The sequence below is a fragment of the Perca flavescens genome, chromosome 10 (genome assembly GCF_004354835.1).
Source record: "Perca flavescens isolate YP-PL-M2 chromosome 10, PFLA_1.0, whole genome shotgun sequence".
NCBI lineage: Eukaryota > Metazoa > Chordata > Actinopteri > Perciformes > Percidae > Perca > Perca flavescens.
In genome coordinates, this window is record NC_041340.1 from 9,011,375 (window position 1) to 9,027,239 (window position 15,865).

At 41.8% G+C, this 15,865-nt stretch overlaps 1 protein-coding gene across 9 annotated transcripts in view; it reads right to left on the bottom strand.

Moving 5' to 3' along the window:
- Positions 1-4,488: 4,488 nt before the first annotated feature.
- Positions 4,489-15,865, bottom strand: part of rapgef2b (Rap guanine nucleotide exchange factor 2b) — a 117,433-nt gene continuing 106,056 nt past the window's right edge. For 8 of the 9 annotated variants that reach the window (XM_028588957.1, XM_028588954.1, XM_028588955.1 and 5 more), the window contains 7 exons: positions 14,812-15,035; positions 14,124-14,291; positions 13,333-13,482; positions 11,485-11,686; positions 10,856-11,385; positions 9,473-9,882; positions 4,489-7,287 (listed from right to left, as the gene is read on the bottom strand). In XM_028588957.1, coding sequence (XP_028444758.1) covers positions 9,509-9,882; positions 10,856-11,385; positions 11,485-11,686; positions 13,333-13,482; positions 14,124-14,291; positions 14,812-15,035 — 1,648 coding nt within the window. In that variant the 3' untranslated portion in view covers positions 4,489-7,287; positions 9,473-9,508. The remainder of the gene's footprint in view (positions 7,288-9,472; positions 9,883-10,855; positions 11,386-11,484; positions 11,687-13,332; positions 13,483-14,123; positions 14,292-14,811; positions 15,036-15,865) is intronic. The other variant, XM_028588956.1, reaches the window with a different exon arrangement.

A 15,865-nucleotide genomic window follows, 5' to 3' on the forward strand; every position in this document is an offset into this window, starting at 1 on the left:
TTTTAATCACATGCTAACACACTCTGCCAATGCATTGAAATGGAGGGCCAGCCTCTTCCCTCTGCATGCCAACTAGCTTATTGTAAGTCAGGTTTGTAAGTGAATCCATGGGTGGTGGTTCCCTTAAAAGATCCATTTGAATTCAGAACATCTCAAAGCATGGCTCTCAGCTATATTTACAGCTTGGATAGCGATCAAATAGGATCCTTCAGGGTCGATGAAAAGGAGCAGAACACAGCAACACTAAAGGGAATGAGTCACTTATTGACTTTCATGCTTCCTACACATTTCCCATTACAAAAAGAAATGTACATTTCCAGCACTTAATTTTTTGACTGAATGTAAAGCTTTTGTTTTGATATGTTAGTGACTGTACGGTACACTGAACATAGTTGGTTAGAACTGTGTTTTGAAATGTGATTTGACTGTGGCTCTACTCTACTTAATCTAATGTTAAAATGTATTTCTGATTCCACGTTCAAAGCATATTTTTGAACCCAATCTGTAAGTGCTTATTAATAAGGCACAATACTGCATTTATTAAATCTAAAAATACAGTCATTAGAGCAACAGTTCAAATTTTGCCAATTATGTTTACATGCTCTTTGCATAAGGTTAGCTAGATGACAAGATTAATAGCCTACATGTCTGTAGGCTAAATGCCGCCAGCAGCCAGTTAGCTTAGTTTAGCACAAAGACTGGAAACAGGGAAACCGCTTGCCTAGAAATATTGTGGTAGGCTACATAACTTCGCTTCTTACAATTTGTTTGTACGCATTTAACAAACAGCTTTAGAGGTGCTGGCAGGAAAAGTTGTTACCTTCGGATAGAGCCAGCTAGCCGTTTCCTCCTGTTTCCAATCTTTGTGCTTAGCCGAGCTAACAGCAGATCGCTGAGTGGATGTTTTCCCGCTCTGTGATTTCTTCTGCGTGCACCATCAATGAAAATAGAGTCATTACTGCATGAGACGACAAGTTCGAGCAAGTCACTTCTGATAGGCAGCTGGGAGCAGTCGGGCACAGAGTTATTTAGTGAGAAGAAAGACACTGGGAGAATTGGGAGGGTCTCTGCTGAAAGATGTATAGATAGATGGATAGATAGACCATACATCTAATTTGTGAATAGTATAAACCCAGACATTATCATACAGCCTATTATAGAGGCAGAAAAAGAGAGACAGGACGTTGTAGAAAGACTGGGAGTTCTGAGGGTGATGAAGCCGCGCGGCTGGTTTTGTTCCCTGTTTATAGGGAGGCTCCATCTTCTTATCTCTGCACGTTTGCAGGTGCTCTGTCAGAGGCAGACCTCACTATCTGTTAATCTACCACATTTGGGAGTCGAGAGCCGGAGCAGCAGCAGAGTTGAGGGAACAGCAGCAGCACCGAGAGCAGAGCAGAAGAAAACGGTTCCTCTCTGACAAATAATAGCATATCCGAATACTTTGGAGACGCTTATCTTCAAAATACTGTAGGTGTTGTGTGGATTTGTAGTATTGATTTTCTTTTCTTTTTTTTTAAGTGTCATAAGATATCAAACTGTAATGCTCAAAATTTTGTTTGGGTTTTTTACAGTGGAAATTTGTTATTGGAGGGTGGGATTCTGGTTAGAAAAGCTGAAAGCAGCTATGAATGAATCTCTATTGTATGAAGAAATGGGAAAAGAGGAAAATGTTTCATAGTAGTACCTCTTAATGACAGCAGAAATATTTCAAATGTAGCTGTATATTGGAGATTGTTTCCAACTAGATATCCCAAAGCTGAGAGAATCATAAAATGTAATAATCCAGGGTGAGCACTGCAGTAACTAAAGGACTCCATGCTGACTGACAACAATACAGGCTCTCTAAAAGAGTGTTTAGGAGCGAAACAGCATCAATCCCTTTATGAAACATGTTGAATGTGGAAAATCAAACAAAAATCTGCTCTAAAATGCTTCCCAGCTTCCTCTCACCCCCTAACCTTCACCGGATTTTACTACAGCAAATTACGCAGGAAAGCACCTGCAGAGTAGCATACAGCTTTTATAAATCTTTTTTTCTCAGTTCTTTGACTCTGACAGCTTTTAACTGAATTGTCTGCTCAGGCCTGCTCAGCCCTGTTGAGTCCAGACACAGGCCGGTGAACGCTGTGACATCTCCACTCCCTTCAGCTCTAGTGCTGCTGCCTTCATCCAATTTACCATGAAAGGAATCCAGACAGTCCCATAATATAACCCAGGGCTGCCTCGATTGAACATGGTCGACAACTCTGGGCCCGGGCTTCACACACATAACCAGCCGGCTATCTACAGAGGACCATTGGCTGCCTGCTACCCCTTGATAAGACCCAGTGCCCAGGGAAAGAGTGGACAGGTCCATCAGGCAGCATTTCATAGTGAAGAGTGCCCCCTGGTGCCTCTGAGGGCGCAGCACAGTTACAGAGCCAAATGAGTGGTAAACACATCGCCTCGAACTGTAATCAGGGGGCGGTTTCACTGTCGGACACAGATTGCAGCAGTGTTTCCTCTCTAATTTCATGCAGCGCTCCAAATCTATCCTCATGTCAGTCACAGCTATCTTTCTACTGCAGGCGACTTCAGTAAGTATATTTTTTTTCTTTTCTTAAAATACTTTATCTCAATGAAAACATGATTTGTCAGTGTTAGAGAGGTGTTACAGAGGGCTGTTAGTACCTCCATTTGTTTTGAGTGGAAATTAGAAAAACAAGTTATACAGCTATGTTCTTGTCACTTTTTTACTTGCAGTGTTGACACCGCATGAATAATGAGAAATCAACGCAGCTCATTATAATCAAGCCCCATGTTGCTGACTGAATAGATTACATTCAAAACAAGCGAGTGGTTTCCTGGTGTACGAAAGTATGTTTGACAAATACGGATTTTGATTTTAACCCTTAACCTGTCCTTTTTGTCTCCCTTTCCTCTCTAGAAAGAGACAATAGACACACTTAAGCAACATGTGTTCATGTTCTTCTAGTGGGTCTGTAACACAAGAGATAACAACACTGCAAAAAGTTGGAGCTTTGGTAAAACGGCTCACCAAATCAGACAGCTAAACGCTTCTGCAGAGATCTCTCCTCTTCAACTTTAAAGATTTACAAACTAATGGAAAGAATAAAATGCTCAGGTGCAGGGCAACAACAGCATCCCTGTAGTCTGTTTTGCCATTTTTTACATAATAATAAATAACAAATAATTCTGAATATTGGCACACGTTGCGTGCATATTCAATCAAATGAATGCTCCCAAATCCTCCTGTTTCTCTCTCTCTCTCTGCATGTGAAAGACTGAGAATAGAAACAGAAATGGAGCAAGGGACAGTGAAACAGAGATTTTTTTCTACCGTTCATTTACCAGGCTGAAAGTTTGTGTGAGTGTGTGTGTGTGAGGGCTGCTCCCCATTTCTCATGGTCAGAGTGTGTATCATTTTTTTGGAGAGCGTGACAAATTGGGGCCCTCGGCTCTGTGATAGAGGCAGCCAGGGCCATCTAGCTTGCATTATTCATGAGGAGTGGGAGCTGTGATATGGCGTCTACTACCATAACAGAGCTACAGTCCAAATGTCAAACTGTACAAGCAAATACATTTCTCCACCTGCACCCACGTTCTGATAAACAGGAAACAAAGGCATCACGGCGCCAACTAATGAAATGTTAACTGTTTTAAGATAAGAACACAAGTAGTGATCATTTTTTGAGTATGTTTAGACCAACTACAGACAAATAAACATAATCTGTATACATTATTATGAACATTTTTTCAGGCCGTAGAGTTGTTTGCAGAGAAACAGCACACTCTTGTGGTGTGAAACCAAAATAATTACAAGTACAATCATTTTCTAACAAAAGCATAAACCTACTTAATCATTTTATTATCTCAGTCTGCCAACCTTTGTTGCCACGGGTGACACTTTCTGAATTATTTTTTTTTTTTTTTAAATCTAATGGTATGAATGGAAATGTATCCATAGTATATTAATCTTTAAGTTATCAAAAATATGAGTAAATATCAGCAATTACGGCAAAAAAGGAGCCACAAATTAAAAGGTTTCACTTGCAGCAGAAATATCTATAACAGCATGTATCCCCGAAACATAGCCCAATCACTTTTTCTGTAATGTGTATGTAGTGCACAGTGACTTGGAGATATTGAATGTTATTATGAAACAGCTAATTTGAGAAACAAATGAAAAAATGAAATTGGAAAAGTAAAAAAATGGGAGCTGGGACTTGCACTATTCTCACAGCCCTATAATAACAAGACAACACAAAACAAGTAAATAAAATCAAGGGGAGACTTCAATATTTCTTTTTTTATTAATTCTGACACACTGTGGTCAGATAGAAAAGTATGAGAGTTACACTTTTCAAGTTGCTTCCATGACTTGTGCAAACACTAGACGGTATCTGGGGGGAAATCCTCTGAAGGAAAAAAAAATAATAATTGGAAAAGAAAGACATTGAAATGAATAAGTGCATTTAAACCTATGTGTTGATTCTTTATGCAGTATTTATTGATTCCCAGCTTCATATAAACTGGATGTTGAGGCATAAACATAGTACATTTGAACAAAAATATAACCAATATTTACAATTATTGTATTAAAAATACAAAAACAACTGATACGTACTCCACCAATTGTCTTTTTAAAAGACATACAGGTCAAAGTAGTACAAGAAAGAATGAAGAAAAGAAGGTCATCACCAGCTAAATGTACATTTCTCACTGACATCACACATCAAAGGGAGTAGCAGTTCTACCTACTACGCTTATCTTTATGCTTGTACATTTTTGTGCAACTTTTTGTTTTTCGAAGTCGGACTCGGCCCCGCTAATATGCACATTATCTTCAGAGTTGAATGAAAGTGAAGGATGCATGTCACCACTGTATTACAAACAAATTATTAACAATCTATCTGCAGCCATTACAACAAAATTACAACAACAAAAAGAAACCCAGGAAATGATTAGTGTCTAGTCACAGACCACAGTGGAAAACACTGCACTCATTCATCTTTTTCTCAGTCTGTAGTTTCCAAGACTGATCAATGTGATCAGTGCGACTCAGTGATAGAAGAAAAAAAAGTTACTTTTTCACAATTGGATTTCTAAGCGTACTGATTGGCAGCCTTGAAAAGGTTTTCTTCATGTCAACTTCTCCACCGGAGTCCAAGATAAAAAAAAAAAAATTAAAAATAAAATAAAACATAAAAATCTTCAGTCACTTCCTTTGATGGCAAGATACAGTGGAAAACTGGATGCAGGCGTTAGCGATTTCCACACAGCATCTACTGAGGTGTCTGTAACAGGTGAGAGGAGTTTCGGAGGATGAATCTATGAGCACGACAGCAGAGGGAGAGGTCGCTCCGTGTGTAGACAAAAAGATCTACACTGTAACACGTAATGGCCACAGCAAGTCTGACGCCATGTGAAAACAAAACAAAGAAAATGCTTGGCTTCATCTTGTACTGAGTCTTAACATATTTTTAAAAAAGTCTTGGGGGGGAGGGGGGGATCTTGAATAAGGCATTTCACTCCACTATTTGCTTGATTCAAAACTGCTCTTGAAACAAGGTGATTTGTGATGGGAACAACCATGTAAAAGAAATGTATGCAATCATGGCATTGTAAGGCGCTTTGGACATTCACAAAATGTGGCATATGTTCACGTTGGGGGAAAAAAGCCAAATCTGAATTTGTGGATTTTTTTTAAAAAGGGAAATATGTGTGTTATAAGACTCTGTACAAGATCATTTGTAAAAGGTACATAGAGGTACACTCACAATTTACAGATGGCAGCTTCTGAAATACGCTGATGTGGGTTTGTGATCCCTTCATACCAAAATAAAGGAACGAGAGGCAACTTTTCTAATGTCAGTGAGTGCCCGCTTACTGCTCACAGTTTGTGCTATGACTCACAAGTTGCTGTGAGATTATAACATTTCCTGCCAGCGTCCATAACGCACATCAGCTTTTAATTTGGGCTTAAAAAGGTGAGAAAAAAATCTTTTCTATTGCAGCTGCAGCTAAGCTTTAGTTACTTTGTGTAGCTCGGATGCACTTTTAGAGACCAACACGATGGTGTCCAACATGTTCGCTCAGTTTTCAGTCAATCACCACTGTGCTTCTTGATATCATCTACAGGCCAGTAACAAAACATTATACGTTCAATGTAACAGCAAGCAACATGATGAAGAAAAGACTTTGATATAACCAGACGAGCTCCAAAGTGGGATGACAGTAAGATATGGTTCACTCATACCCTGGTATCCAGACCAAATGTCTGGTAACATCTAGGATTGTGCTGAAAGTGCTATTTTTTTTTTTTATTATTATTTTTTAGAATTAATAGTGTTTTTGTGTATGTACTGGTACATAAAATGTATGTTGTGTATGTGTGTGTGCATGTAGGTATGTCAGTACACTGTGCATGTTGGTTCTCCCTACTGAGCTCTCCTCCTAGCTTTGATTTGAACCAACACTCGATAAGCTTTCACATGTGAAACGAGATAATACTGGATTTAGAGTTCAAACGCTCAACAACAGATAGGTTGTTTCAGTCCAGGTAAAGAAATGGGCTGACTTGGTTTCTCTTTTTCGGGCCCCCAGAGTGCAATCAGTCAGAGAAAATTACGAAAAAAAAAAAAAAGAAAAAAGAAATGAAATCTAGTGGGTAGTTGAAGAGTCAAGTCAATCGTGGTTTCTCTCGGTCTTCAAACGATAGTCTGTTTCCTTTTTATTTGTTCTGGTTTTTTGTTTTTCTGAAAGTAGAAAATGAGAAAGTGCAGATGAAGCTCAACACGTCTTGATGCTGTTGTGTTAACAGGTGGGTTCGGGGTTTTGTTACTGGGAGGAGGGGCGGTCTTAAGGAACCGCTCCAACATCTATGTGGTTTTGTGTGTTTGTGGCCAGGTTGACCCCCCTGGCACCAGTTAGGTTTCTGTAGTCTTTTTTTTTTTTTTCCAAAAAAAAAAAAAAAAAGTGCCAGGCATTTTGTCATTGTCTTTGACCTTCTCTCCATCTCTTCTTCACAGTATTTTTTTTTGCATGCAGGGTCATTCAACCCCATATGATGCTTTAAGGCAGGGGAGGGAGACGAGCAGAGGAATCCACCAATCAGGAGGGAGAGCCAAGTGGAGGAGGCAGGCACGTACGTAACTGATGATGAGTCCATTGGTCTGTCTGTCTGTCAGTCTCTTTAATCCTGCCCACCCCAAACCAGGGGGACTTCAAGTTACTGCAAAAGGACGCCCACGGTTGTCCCTCAGACCGCTGACACCTGTTCATCCTCTGTGAAAACAAACGACAGTGAAAAGGTTACATTGAATGTGGACATGCGATGTATGAACAGATTTTTAAAAAGGTTAAAAAGTAGAAAAGTTTTTTTTACTTCAGTGACAGCTGAAAACTAAAAAGAGCAGCTGCGGCAGTGTTCAGTTGGAATGTCAACCTGCCTTCTTATAGGGCACAAACCATGAATCGCGTATACTTTACTACCAAACATTTTCCCAGAATAGGCCATCATTTTTCCATGATCTATGTCAGTATGAGATAGATAGATAGATAGATAGATAGATAGATAGATAGACACACAGTACAGGCCAAAAGTTTGGACACACCTTCTCATTCAATGCTTTTTTTGATAACTCTGCAAACCCTTGGTGTTCTCTAAATGAACTTCATGAGGTAGTCACCTGAAATGGTTTTCACTTCACAGGTGTGCTTTGTCAGGGTTAATTAGTGGACTGTATTCCCTTATTCATAAAAAAGCAAAGGGTGGCTACTTTGAAGAATCTAAAATATAAGACATTTTTCAGTTATTTCACACTTTTTTGTTAAGTACATAATTCCATATGTGTTCATTCATAGTTTTGATGTCTTCAGTGAGAATCTACAATGTAAATAGTCATGAAAATAAAAGGAAACGCACTTGAATGAGAAGGTGTGTCAAAATTTTTGGCCTGTACTGTGTGTGTGTGTTTTTTATATATATATATATATATATATATATATAAAATTAACTTGCAGGGACTTCAAACTTGACAGTTACAAAGGAAATGTCAATATTATTCTGAAATAAATTAAGTTCAAAGGTATGTTATTGTCTCCGGGGGCTGAGCAGGGGGCTGTTTTGAACTCGCCGTTGTCGTTTCATATAGAGATGCACCATCATCAAATATATGACCCTGGATGTCCACTGGATGCTGATGTGTCACATTTCAGGTGCACAGTTTCAGTGTTGACTTTAAGTGCACTGGAGTGTCTATTCTTTAGCAGCTACGTTTGTGATATATATTCGAGTTGACTTGCTGACATCTTTTATGTTTTACAACCGTTGAATAGCGGTTTGCAGCTCAATTAAATTGGGTGACAGATGTTTAATTACCATACTACCCCATAATGTAATAAAACATCATTCGTCATTCAGCCTGTCTTCTTCCCCCCCTTCCCCCTCTCTTTTCCTTCTGTTCACCTTCTCTCTCTTGCTACTTACTTTCAGATGAGAAAAACTAGTTTTGCTGTTTATATTAAGATAAAGTCAGTAACAAATGAAATCCATCATTAAGTATACTTACTTCCCAATGTGAATTAATATAGGCATTCATATAAAAACATTTTTTTAAAGTTTGTACTTCAGAGATATGAGTTTGTTGGGCAAAAAAAGCCCCGAGCCCATTAAGGTATGGGTGGAGAAAAGAGATGTGTGAAGTGGAAGTACGACGCTATGCTTCACATGTCCAGCAGACTTTGGCGCACTGAATAAAGGGCAGCGTAGTCACCTCCAGCAGAAGTGATGGAGCCGGAGTGGGACAGAGCTACGTCCAGTGGACATTGGGGGTCAGAGTCAGGTACGCAACGGCAATGTTTTAATGTAAGAAAAGTCTACAAACTAATTGTCAAACTTCAGACTTGATTAAGATGTGAAAAACCTTTGGTAAAAACACTGGACAACTGCAAATACAAAAAATACAAAATAAAAAGTGCTGCTACAATAACACAGAAGTCACTGTAGGCAAGTCAGGTGCGTGCTGGTGCAGGAGAATGGTGGTGCATGTTTTCAGGCATTGAGTTTGATTGCATGGGTGAGAGGATCCTGAGAGCACTGTGCCTGCTGATGGATGCTCTTCGGCACAGCGTGTGAGACGGTGAGAGACAAGAGCAGAATGTGTGGTGGCAGAGAAGTGGTGAGTTTCTGGTCCAACCAGTATGACTCATGCATGATGACGTATTGTGAGATAAAGGTGATGGTCTCACTCCAAATAAACAATTCCCACATCATGAATACTAAATTCTCAGTTTTTGGTTAGGAACATTGACGGAGAATTGTAATCTGGAGTGGGACGATCCTACTGGTGCTGTGGGTAGTTGTGTGAAGGAATGGTCAGTCTCAGTCCAAGTGTGTGTTCCTGTTTACATGCACGTTCATTGGAGTGGAGGGGGGGGGGGGGGGGCAACCTGATAAATTAGTTTTTACCTGCCTTGGGGCCTGTTAACCCCCGTACACACACTCTCATGGTCTGGGAGTCTCAGGTGTATGCTGTGCCACTGCCTTTGGCTTCCTCAGAGCGATTAGTTTGGAAGACAAGGACTCACCCTCCTCTTCCTCCTCAGCTTCTTGTTCCTCGGCTGGTGAGCGTGTGCGGTGGAGGCCGCCCGTTCGCTGTTTGGCCCCCTGGTGGGCCAGGTGGGAGTCGGGCGACTGGGTGACCATGCGCGAGCGCTGCAGAGCCGTGGTGTAGTCTGGTGGCCGGCGGCCTGAGTGGGTCGCCGTGGACGTGGTAACAGACGGGGCCGGGTGCTGCGCTTCAGCGAGGTCGGAGATGGTCAGGGCGGTGTAGCCGGGGGGAGTTGGGGGAGGCTCCCGGTAACGGCTTTCTTTCCGCGCTAGAATGACACAAAAGAAATTAAGATGAAGATGATGAGGGCACATTTAGAATACTAGTAGACTAATTTATAACATTTTCCGGGGGCATTTCCCCCCCCCCGATAGCAATAGTAGAGGAATAACAAGAAATGACCAGAGAGAAAGGAGGGATTAAACGCAACAAAGGTCCTGAGGCAAAAAATGCTGCAATTACATCATACCTGCAAACTCAGAAGCCCCCCCCACCCAAGCACACCGTTACACCGTTTAGCGGTCAGGATTTTAACCGTGTTTACTCCAGCTGCTATCTAATGGTAGGCTAACGTTACCTGTTGCCAAATGTAGTGTTAACTAGCTAACGGTAGGCTAACGTTACCTGCTATCGAGTGGTGTTAAGTAGCTAACGGTAGGCTAACGTTACCTGCTATCGAGTGTAGTGTTAAGTAGCGTGACATGCGGCGATGTTTAGGTTGCCTCTAACGTCCGTTTATGGAGCATCAGAGAGAAGCGCAGGCATTTCAGTGGCACCTAAATAAGGCATCGAAATCCGCGTTGCAATTCGTTCCGGTAGATAACGGTCGTTACGGCACCGGTGCCATATTATATTGTTTTTATATTTATTAAATGTGTAGGTAGGTGTGTATGCATGTGCGTTTATTGATATGTATTTATGTATTGTTGTGGGTGATTTGGACCTTGAGTCTGTAATAAAAGTTTTGATTTGATTTATATCCCTCTCCCCCACCCCCAAAAAAATAAATAAAAACTCTTTGGATCTACACGATTCATGTGTTCATTTTCCCATTCAAAACGGTGATTTTCGCAGAAAAGCAACTAGTTTGCAGTTACATGGTGTGCATCCTAAACCCCCAGGCCTGTCTTTGTCTTGAGATAAAAAAAATATTCTGCCTGAAGTATAACAAAATATGTTTCCTATAAAAACATCACCAATCAGCAATTAAAGCAACAGGACTGTAAAGAGTAGTCACTCACAAAGGAGGCCTTTACCCCCAGCGGTGATAGGGGATGGTGAGGGCCGGCTGAGCTGCTTGGCCTCCTCCGACCCGGTAGATGTGATGCTACTTGTTTCTGGGTCGGCGTTGACGTCCTTCCCTCCTCTCCTCTTAATGGTGCCAGTGTCTCCCTCAGAGTCCTCTCCCCAGTACGCAGCGGAGGATGAGGAGGAGCTGGCGGATGCCCAGCTCCCCCTGGCCTGGGCTGCCCACAGCGCAGCAGGCCCCCCTAATAAGGCCTCTGGTCCGCCAGGAGGGAGTCCTCCAATGCCCCCTCCGCCTCCACCTCCACCAAAGGCCAGAGTCTCCCAGCTACGCCCCTGCTGCATGGTCTGAATGTTGTCGTGGGAACCAGAGGAGCAGGAAGTCCAGGAGCCGCGGCCGCTGTCTGCAGCATCAAGGGAAACGCGGTCGCCCTGATCCTGGGTCAGCTCCTCCGAACTGGGGGAGGAGAGCACTGTAGGGCAGCCGGTGTAAATGCCTCGACAGTCCTGCATCGATGAATATGACCTGAGGAATGACCAAAAAAATAAAGAGAAATTACTCAAGTTTGAAGGTCAGATAAATAAAACAGAACTTCACCTCAAAATAAACCACTTGAGTTCCTACCCGAGGCTGTACTGGTCGGGGTCGGTGGTGGCTCTTCGTTCCAGCCGCTGTCCTCCGATGTGCGATTCCCCAACTCCACCAGAGTGACGGAGTCTCCTCTCCTCCTGCGCCATGTCGAAAGAGGAGTTACTGACGAGGCTGGAGCGAGAGGAGATCTCACTGTGACCGGAGTCCGAGTAGGCGTCTCCCATTCTGTTGTAACCTGGGCGAGAGAGGAAGAAATGTTCACCTATAGAATAAAGGAGTTCTTAAAAAATGTATTTAAGCACCAGCAGTTTTTTTTTTGCGTGCAAATAGTAAACCTAACCGATTACTTTCAAATCCCTAAAAGGAAAAAGGATGATAAAGCCCTGACGTGGCGCCCTTACATGCTGACTGGGTTTCAACCACGTTCCAACACAAAGCTCCAAACATCAAAATAACTTATGGTGGGTCAACTTTTTTCAACTCTCATCATAAAACATAAAAAAATTGACATATCTTATCTCAGTCAGTCTTTTTAAAATGAGGCATCACACACAGACCGCGGGGATAATTGTAGAGTGCCATTTCCAAGGAAGCCAACCAGCTCTTTAGGGTACGTGCGTAAGATTTTTACTGAAACAGCAGTTTGCTACAACATTCAGGGTTACAACAGAGTGCTGAATAGTGTGGAAAAGTTTAGAGAATAAGCGTGAAGGGACTCGGATTTGTAATTCCGAGTCCCTTTGCGTCTGGGAAAATATAGAGGAATCACTGGTTAGGATTGCTGACAAACGTAAGGACATATTTTCTAGTTATAGGCGACTGTCATTGTGGCATTTGCTGTAGCTCAGCTTTAAGGTTCGGTCGTATTCCCCAGCTACTATCAGCATAAATCACCTCAATAACCTCCTTAATCCTGTCTATACTTTTGAGTCTGACAAATGAGGGGATGTTTAAAGGAAAACTTTTAGGAGGCTTTAACTATAAAGATGTGGAGCAAACATGAGCCACTAATAGGGGACATAGTCTAAACTCAGGCCTAAGGGGAGACACATGAACTCACAGCACCCTTCAGGTTCCAGTTAAGTTAATTTAAGCAGCAAATAAAGCCAGAGTCGTGAAGTCTACAGTAAAACCACCCAGTCCAGCAGCTTCTATAGCAAGAGCCAGTTGCATAAAGAAAAAGTAACATGTTGCATGCTTGCAAGCTTCCCACATTAACCTTTTGGGATCAATTTTTACTCTCTTTGTAGCAGAGAACAATTGTAAGATTATGATTGTAATTATTTATGGTATTATAAATATTTTAGTATGCTAATATGTTTAGCTTATTAGGTTATAACTTCTGAACTGCATTCCTTTGCACTTTAAAAGTATATTGTTTTTAGCCTGTCTGTCCTGTACCATGAGCTCACCAAGACAAGTTTCTGGCAACATTTGTTGTAATGGCTATAGCGTTAACTCTAATGCTGTGTATAACCACTGACAGCCGGATCGAGCAAAGATTTCTGTGAACCATCTATGTGGTGCTCAGCAAAGATGTTGCTAAAATCCTAAAACAAAGAATTATTAGCATTACAATTTAAATCGCAGGTTTACGGCTTAGATTAGTGTTGATATAGGTTTAATGCACCTGACTCTATACTAGTTAGTGCCTTCCCATCAGGCAACTACCAGTTTATCTGTGGCTGCTGTGGTTTAAAGGGCAAAATATTTTTCTGACTCTGTGGCCTGCTAGTCACAGGATGAATACCAGTACCCAACAGCAGATCTGAAACATAATGCAATGCATGCTGGCAGCCACCAGGTGGCGTTTGTGGCACATCATGACAGAAGGAAGGAGACAGGAGATGGTGTGGGAAGGAGGGAGGATTATTGGCTTACCCTTCTTGGGTGAGCTCTGGGGGGAGATGGGAGGGGAGGAGAGCTGGGAGGAGGCGTTGGACACAGTGTCCTCTGGCTGCCTCCGGTGCCTTTCGTTCCCCTCCTCTGACAGAGACAGAATCTTCTTCAGAGACTGAGGGGAACTGGTGCCTGTGGATATTTACAAGAAGATGAGCAGAATTAGCATGAGGAAGACTGCCATTCCGCTCCGGGGGGGCTGGGATGCTAAACTGCATTGTCTGAATTTTTGTTGTGTATTTGCTTGTTGTCAGACAGCCTCCAGGTGGCAGCACTGTCATAATGAAGCTGGCTCTGCTATTGTCTGCAAATAACAGGATGCGGAAGAGAAAACATGGCAATGGCGGCACGAAGGAGGACAAGTGCACAGAAGATTTATAAAGGCTTATTTATTCTTGATCCATAACAGCACTATTATTCATTCAGTCATGAAATATGATGCAACATGCCCCTCACTATAAAATACAAGTACAGTAGTAACTCTGGTGGACTGTACAGTTCAGTTGCTGATAAGGATTGTTGGACATATTCCACAACAAGAATCATTTCAAACTATCCAATTAAATTTATTACTTTAAATGATACTCCAAGCAAAATGTCCCATGCATTGCGTTTACTAAAAAGATTTGTACACACTCCTCAATACAAATACCTTTCTAAAATATAACTTTTCAAACACAGAGAAAATGATAAAACTAAATCATGTATTAGTGTACCTCAAATGACTGGTTGTGGGTATTCTTACAAATCTCATTATTCCAAATTAATCTTACCAAAAGGTGGGAGATCCTTGACTGGAACTTTCTTTCGGGATGGGTAAAGGGCCACGGCGGGGACCTGCAGGGCCTGGTTTCCTTTGGCCAACTGGCCCCTCTGTTGGCTGGCAGCTCTGGACACGACTGGGGAGGTGTCTGGCCGTTTCCCACCGGCATTCTTGGGCACTAAGTTGGGCGAGAAAGCAAATTCCCATTACAAAGTTAGATTTGGATTTTAGGCCCTGAAACTGAAATGTGTATGTAAAAGGTCGTACAGTATGAGAAGGCAGGAATGTGCTGTGAAATTTAAGAAAACAGCTGGTGACTGATAGTCAAAGCTGTTCAAAACTGTGTGTAAGGGTCTGTCTATCAATGCGTTAGCAGCAAGTAAAGTTGGCATTAACAATGAGAAACTGGCCTAGTGATTCAGTCATTTGTATTCGCTGCCAATGAGTCTTAAAGCAAGACACATTCATCCAGTGGTCCCACCCTTTCTGTGTCTGCTGTGAATCCTGGGAACATGCATGTGTCTCAAGAGAAGTATGCAGTTAAACAAAATAAAGAACTCAACGTTTAACTCTAATTACAGTATATTCTTGAAAAGGAGTGCTCTGCAAGGAGATTATGGGTTTATCTTATACATTGTATTAATATGCCTACATCTGTTATGCATTTGTGTGTGTGCCAAGTTGTGTCACAAACTCACATGTACTGATGGAGGGTTCACACTGCACCGAGAGCGTCTGCAGACTCTCCTCGTTCGTTTCCAGGCTCAGGTTGGACAGGTACTGTTTGACCTTCCTGGCCATCTGGGCGTCCTCGTAAAGCTTTTTAGCGTTCAGAAAGGAGCTGCGTCGCACCCTCTTCTTGTGCCCGCCTGTCTGGTTGACGTCGAGCACTGCCGCATTGGCGCTACCCTGGCTTAGGGAGCTGGTCGCACACATAGGCCACCACACAGACATATAAACACAGAAAGGAACGCAAACGTGCAGGCACGAACGCAGACAAAGACGCACAAAAACAAATAGAAAGAATAGCAAAAGACTTATTAACATATTGCTTTAGTGTGAACGTGTATAATTGTACAGGTAATACTACTGGGCTACACAGAGAGCCTGGTATTTAAACGTAGACATGCAGAGAGCAGCTTTAGGTATTTCTCTCAACTCCAAAACATTCCAGTCATTCCAGACAGCAGAGGGGGTTAGGCACGATGGATGTAGTCAAACAACAGGGCAGTAGAAAGGGGGAGTTCTACTAGTGTAGCACGATCATAGTTTTACATTTCTGTGGCTTGAGTCAGAGCTCGTAGTAGGAGTGGTAGTAAAAGCTTTACAGAGTCTCAGTCAATGGTACACAAAACAGTGTAAGTCCATGAGAAGTCACGTTTGCTCTCATCAGTGAAAATATATTTATTAGCTTTCATTTCCACAAAGTGTTTCTAATGTGGATAGTTTAAAATGTTGATTCTACAAGATACCGACTATATACAATTTATGTTTGGTATGTATGGGTGCTCATTTCATTCAATCATTTTTTTTTTTTAAGTACTACTTTCGTAACTAGTAATTAAAACGTAGCACCTTAAGAGATTAAGATCTCATAATTACAAGAAAACTCTCCCAATTAAGAGATACAGATCTTGGAATTCCAAGATGCCTTTCTCATAATTACACATAATTACAAGACACAAAGTCATAATTACGAGATACAAAATTCTTAATTACCAGAAAACTTTAGTGAACGCAATGTGCTTCCAT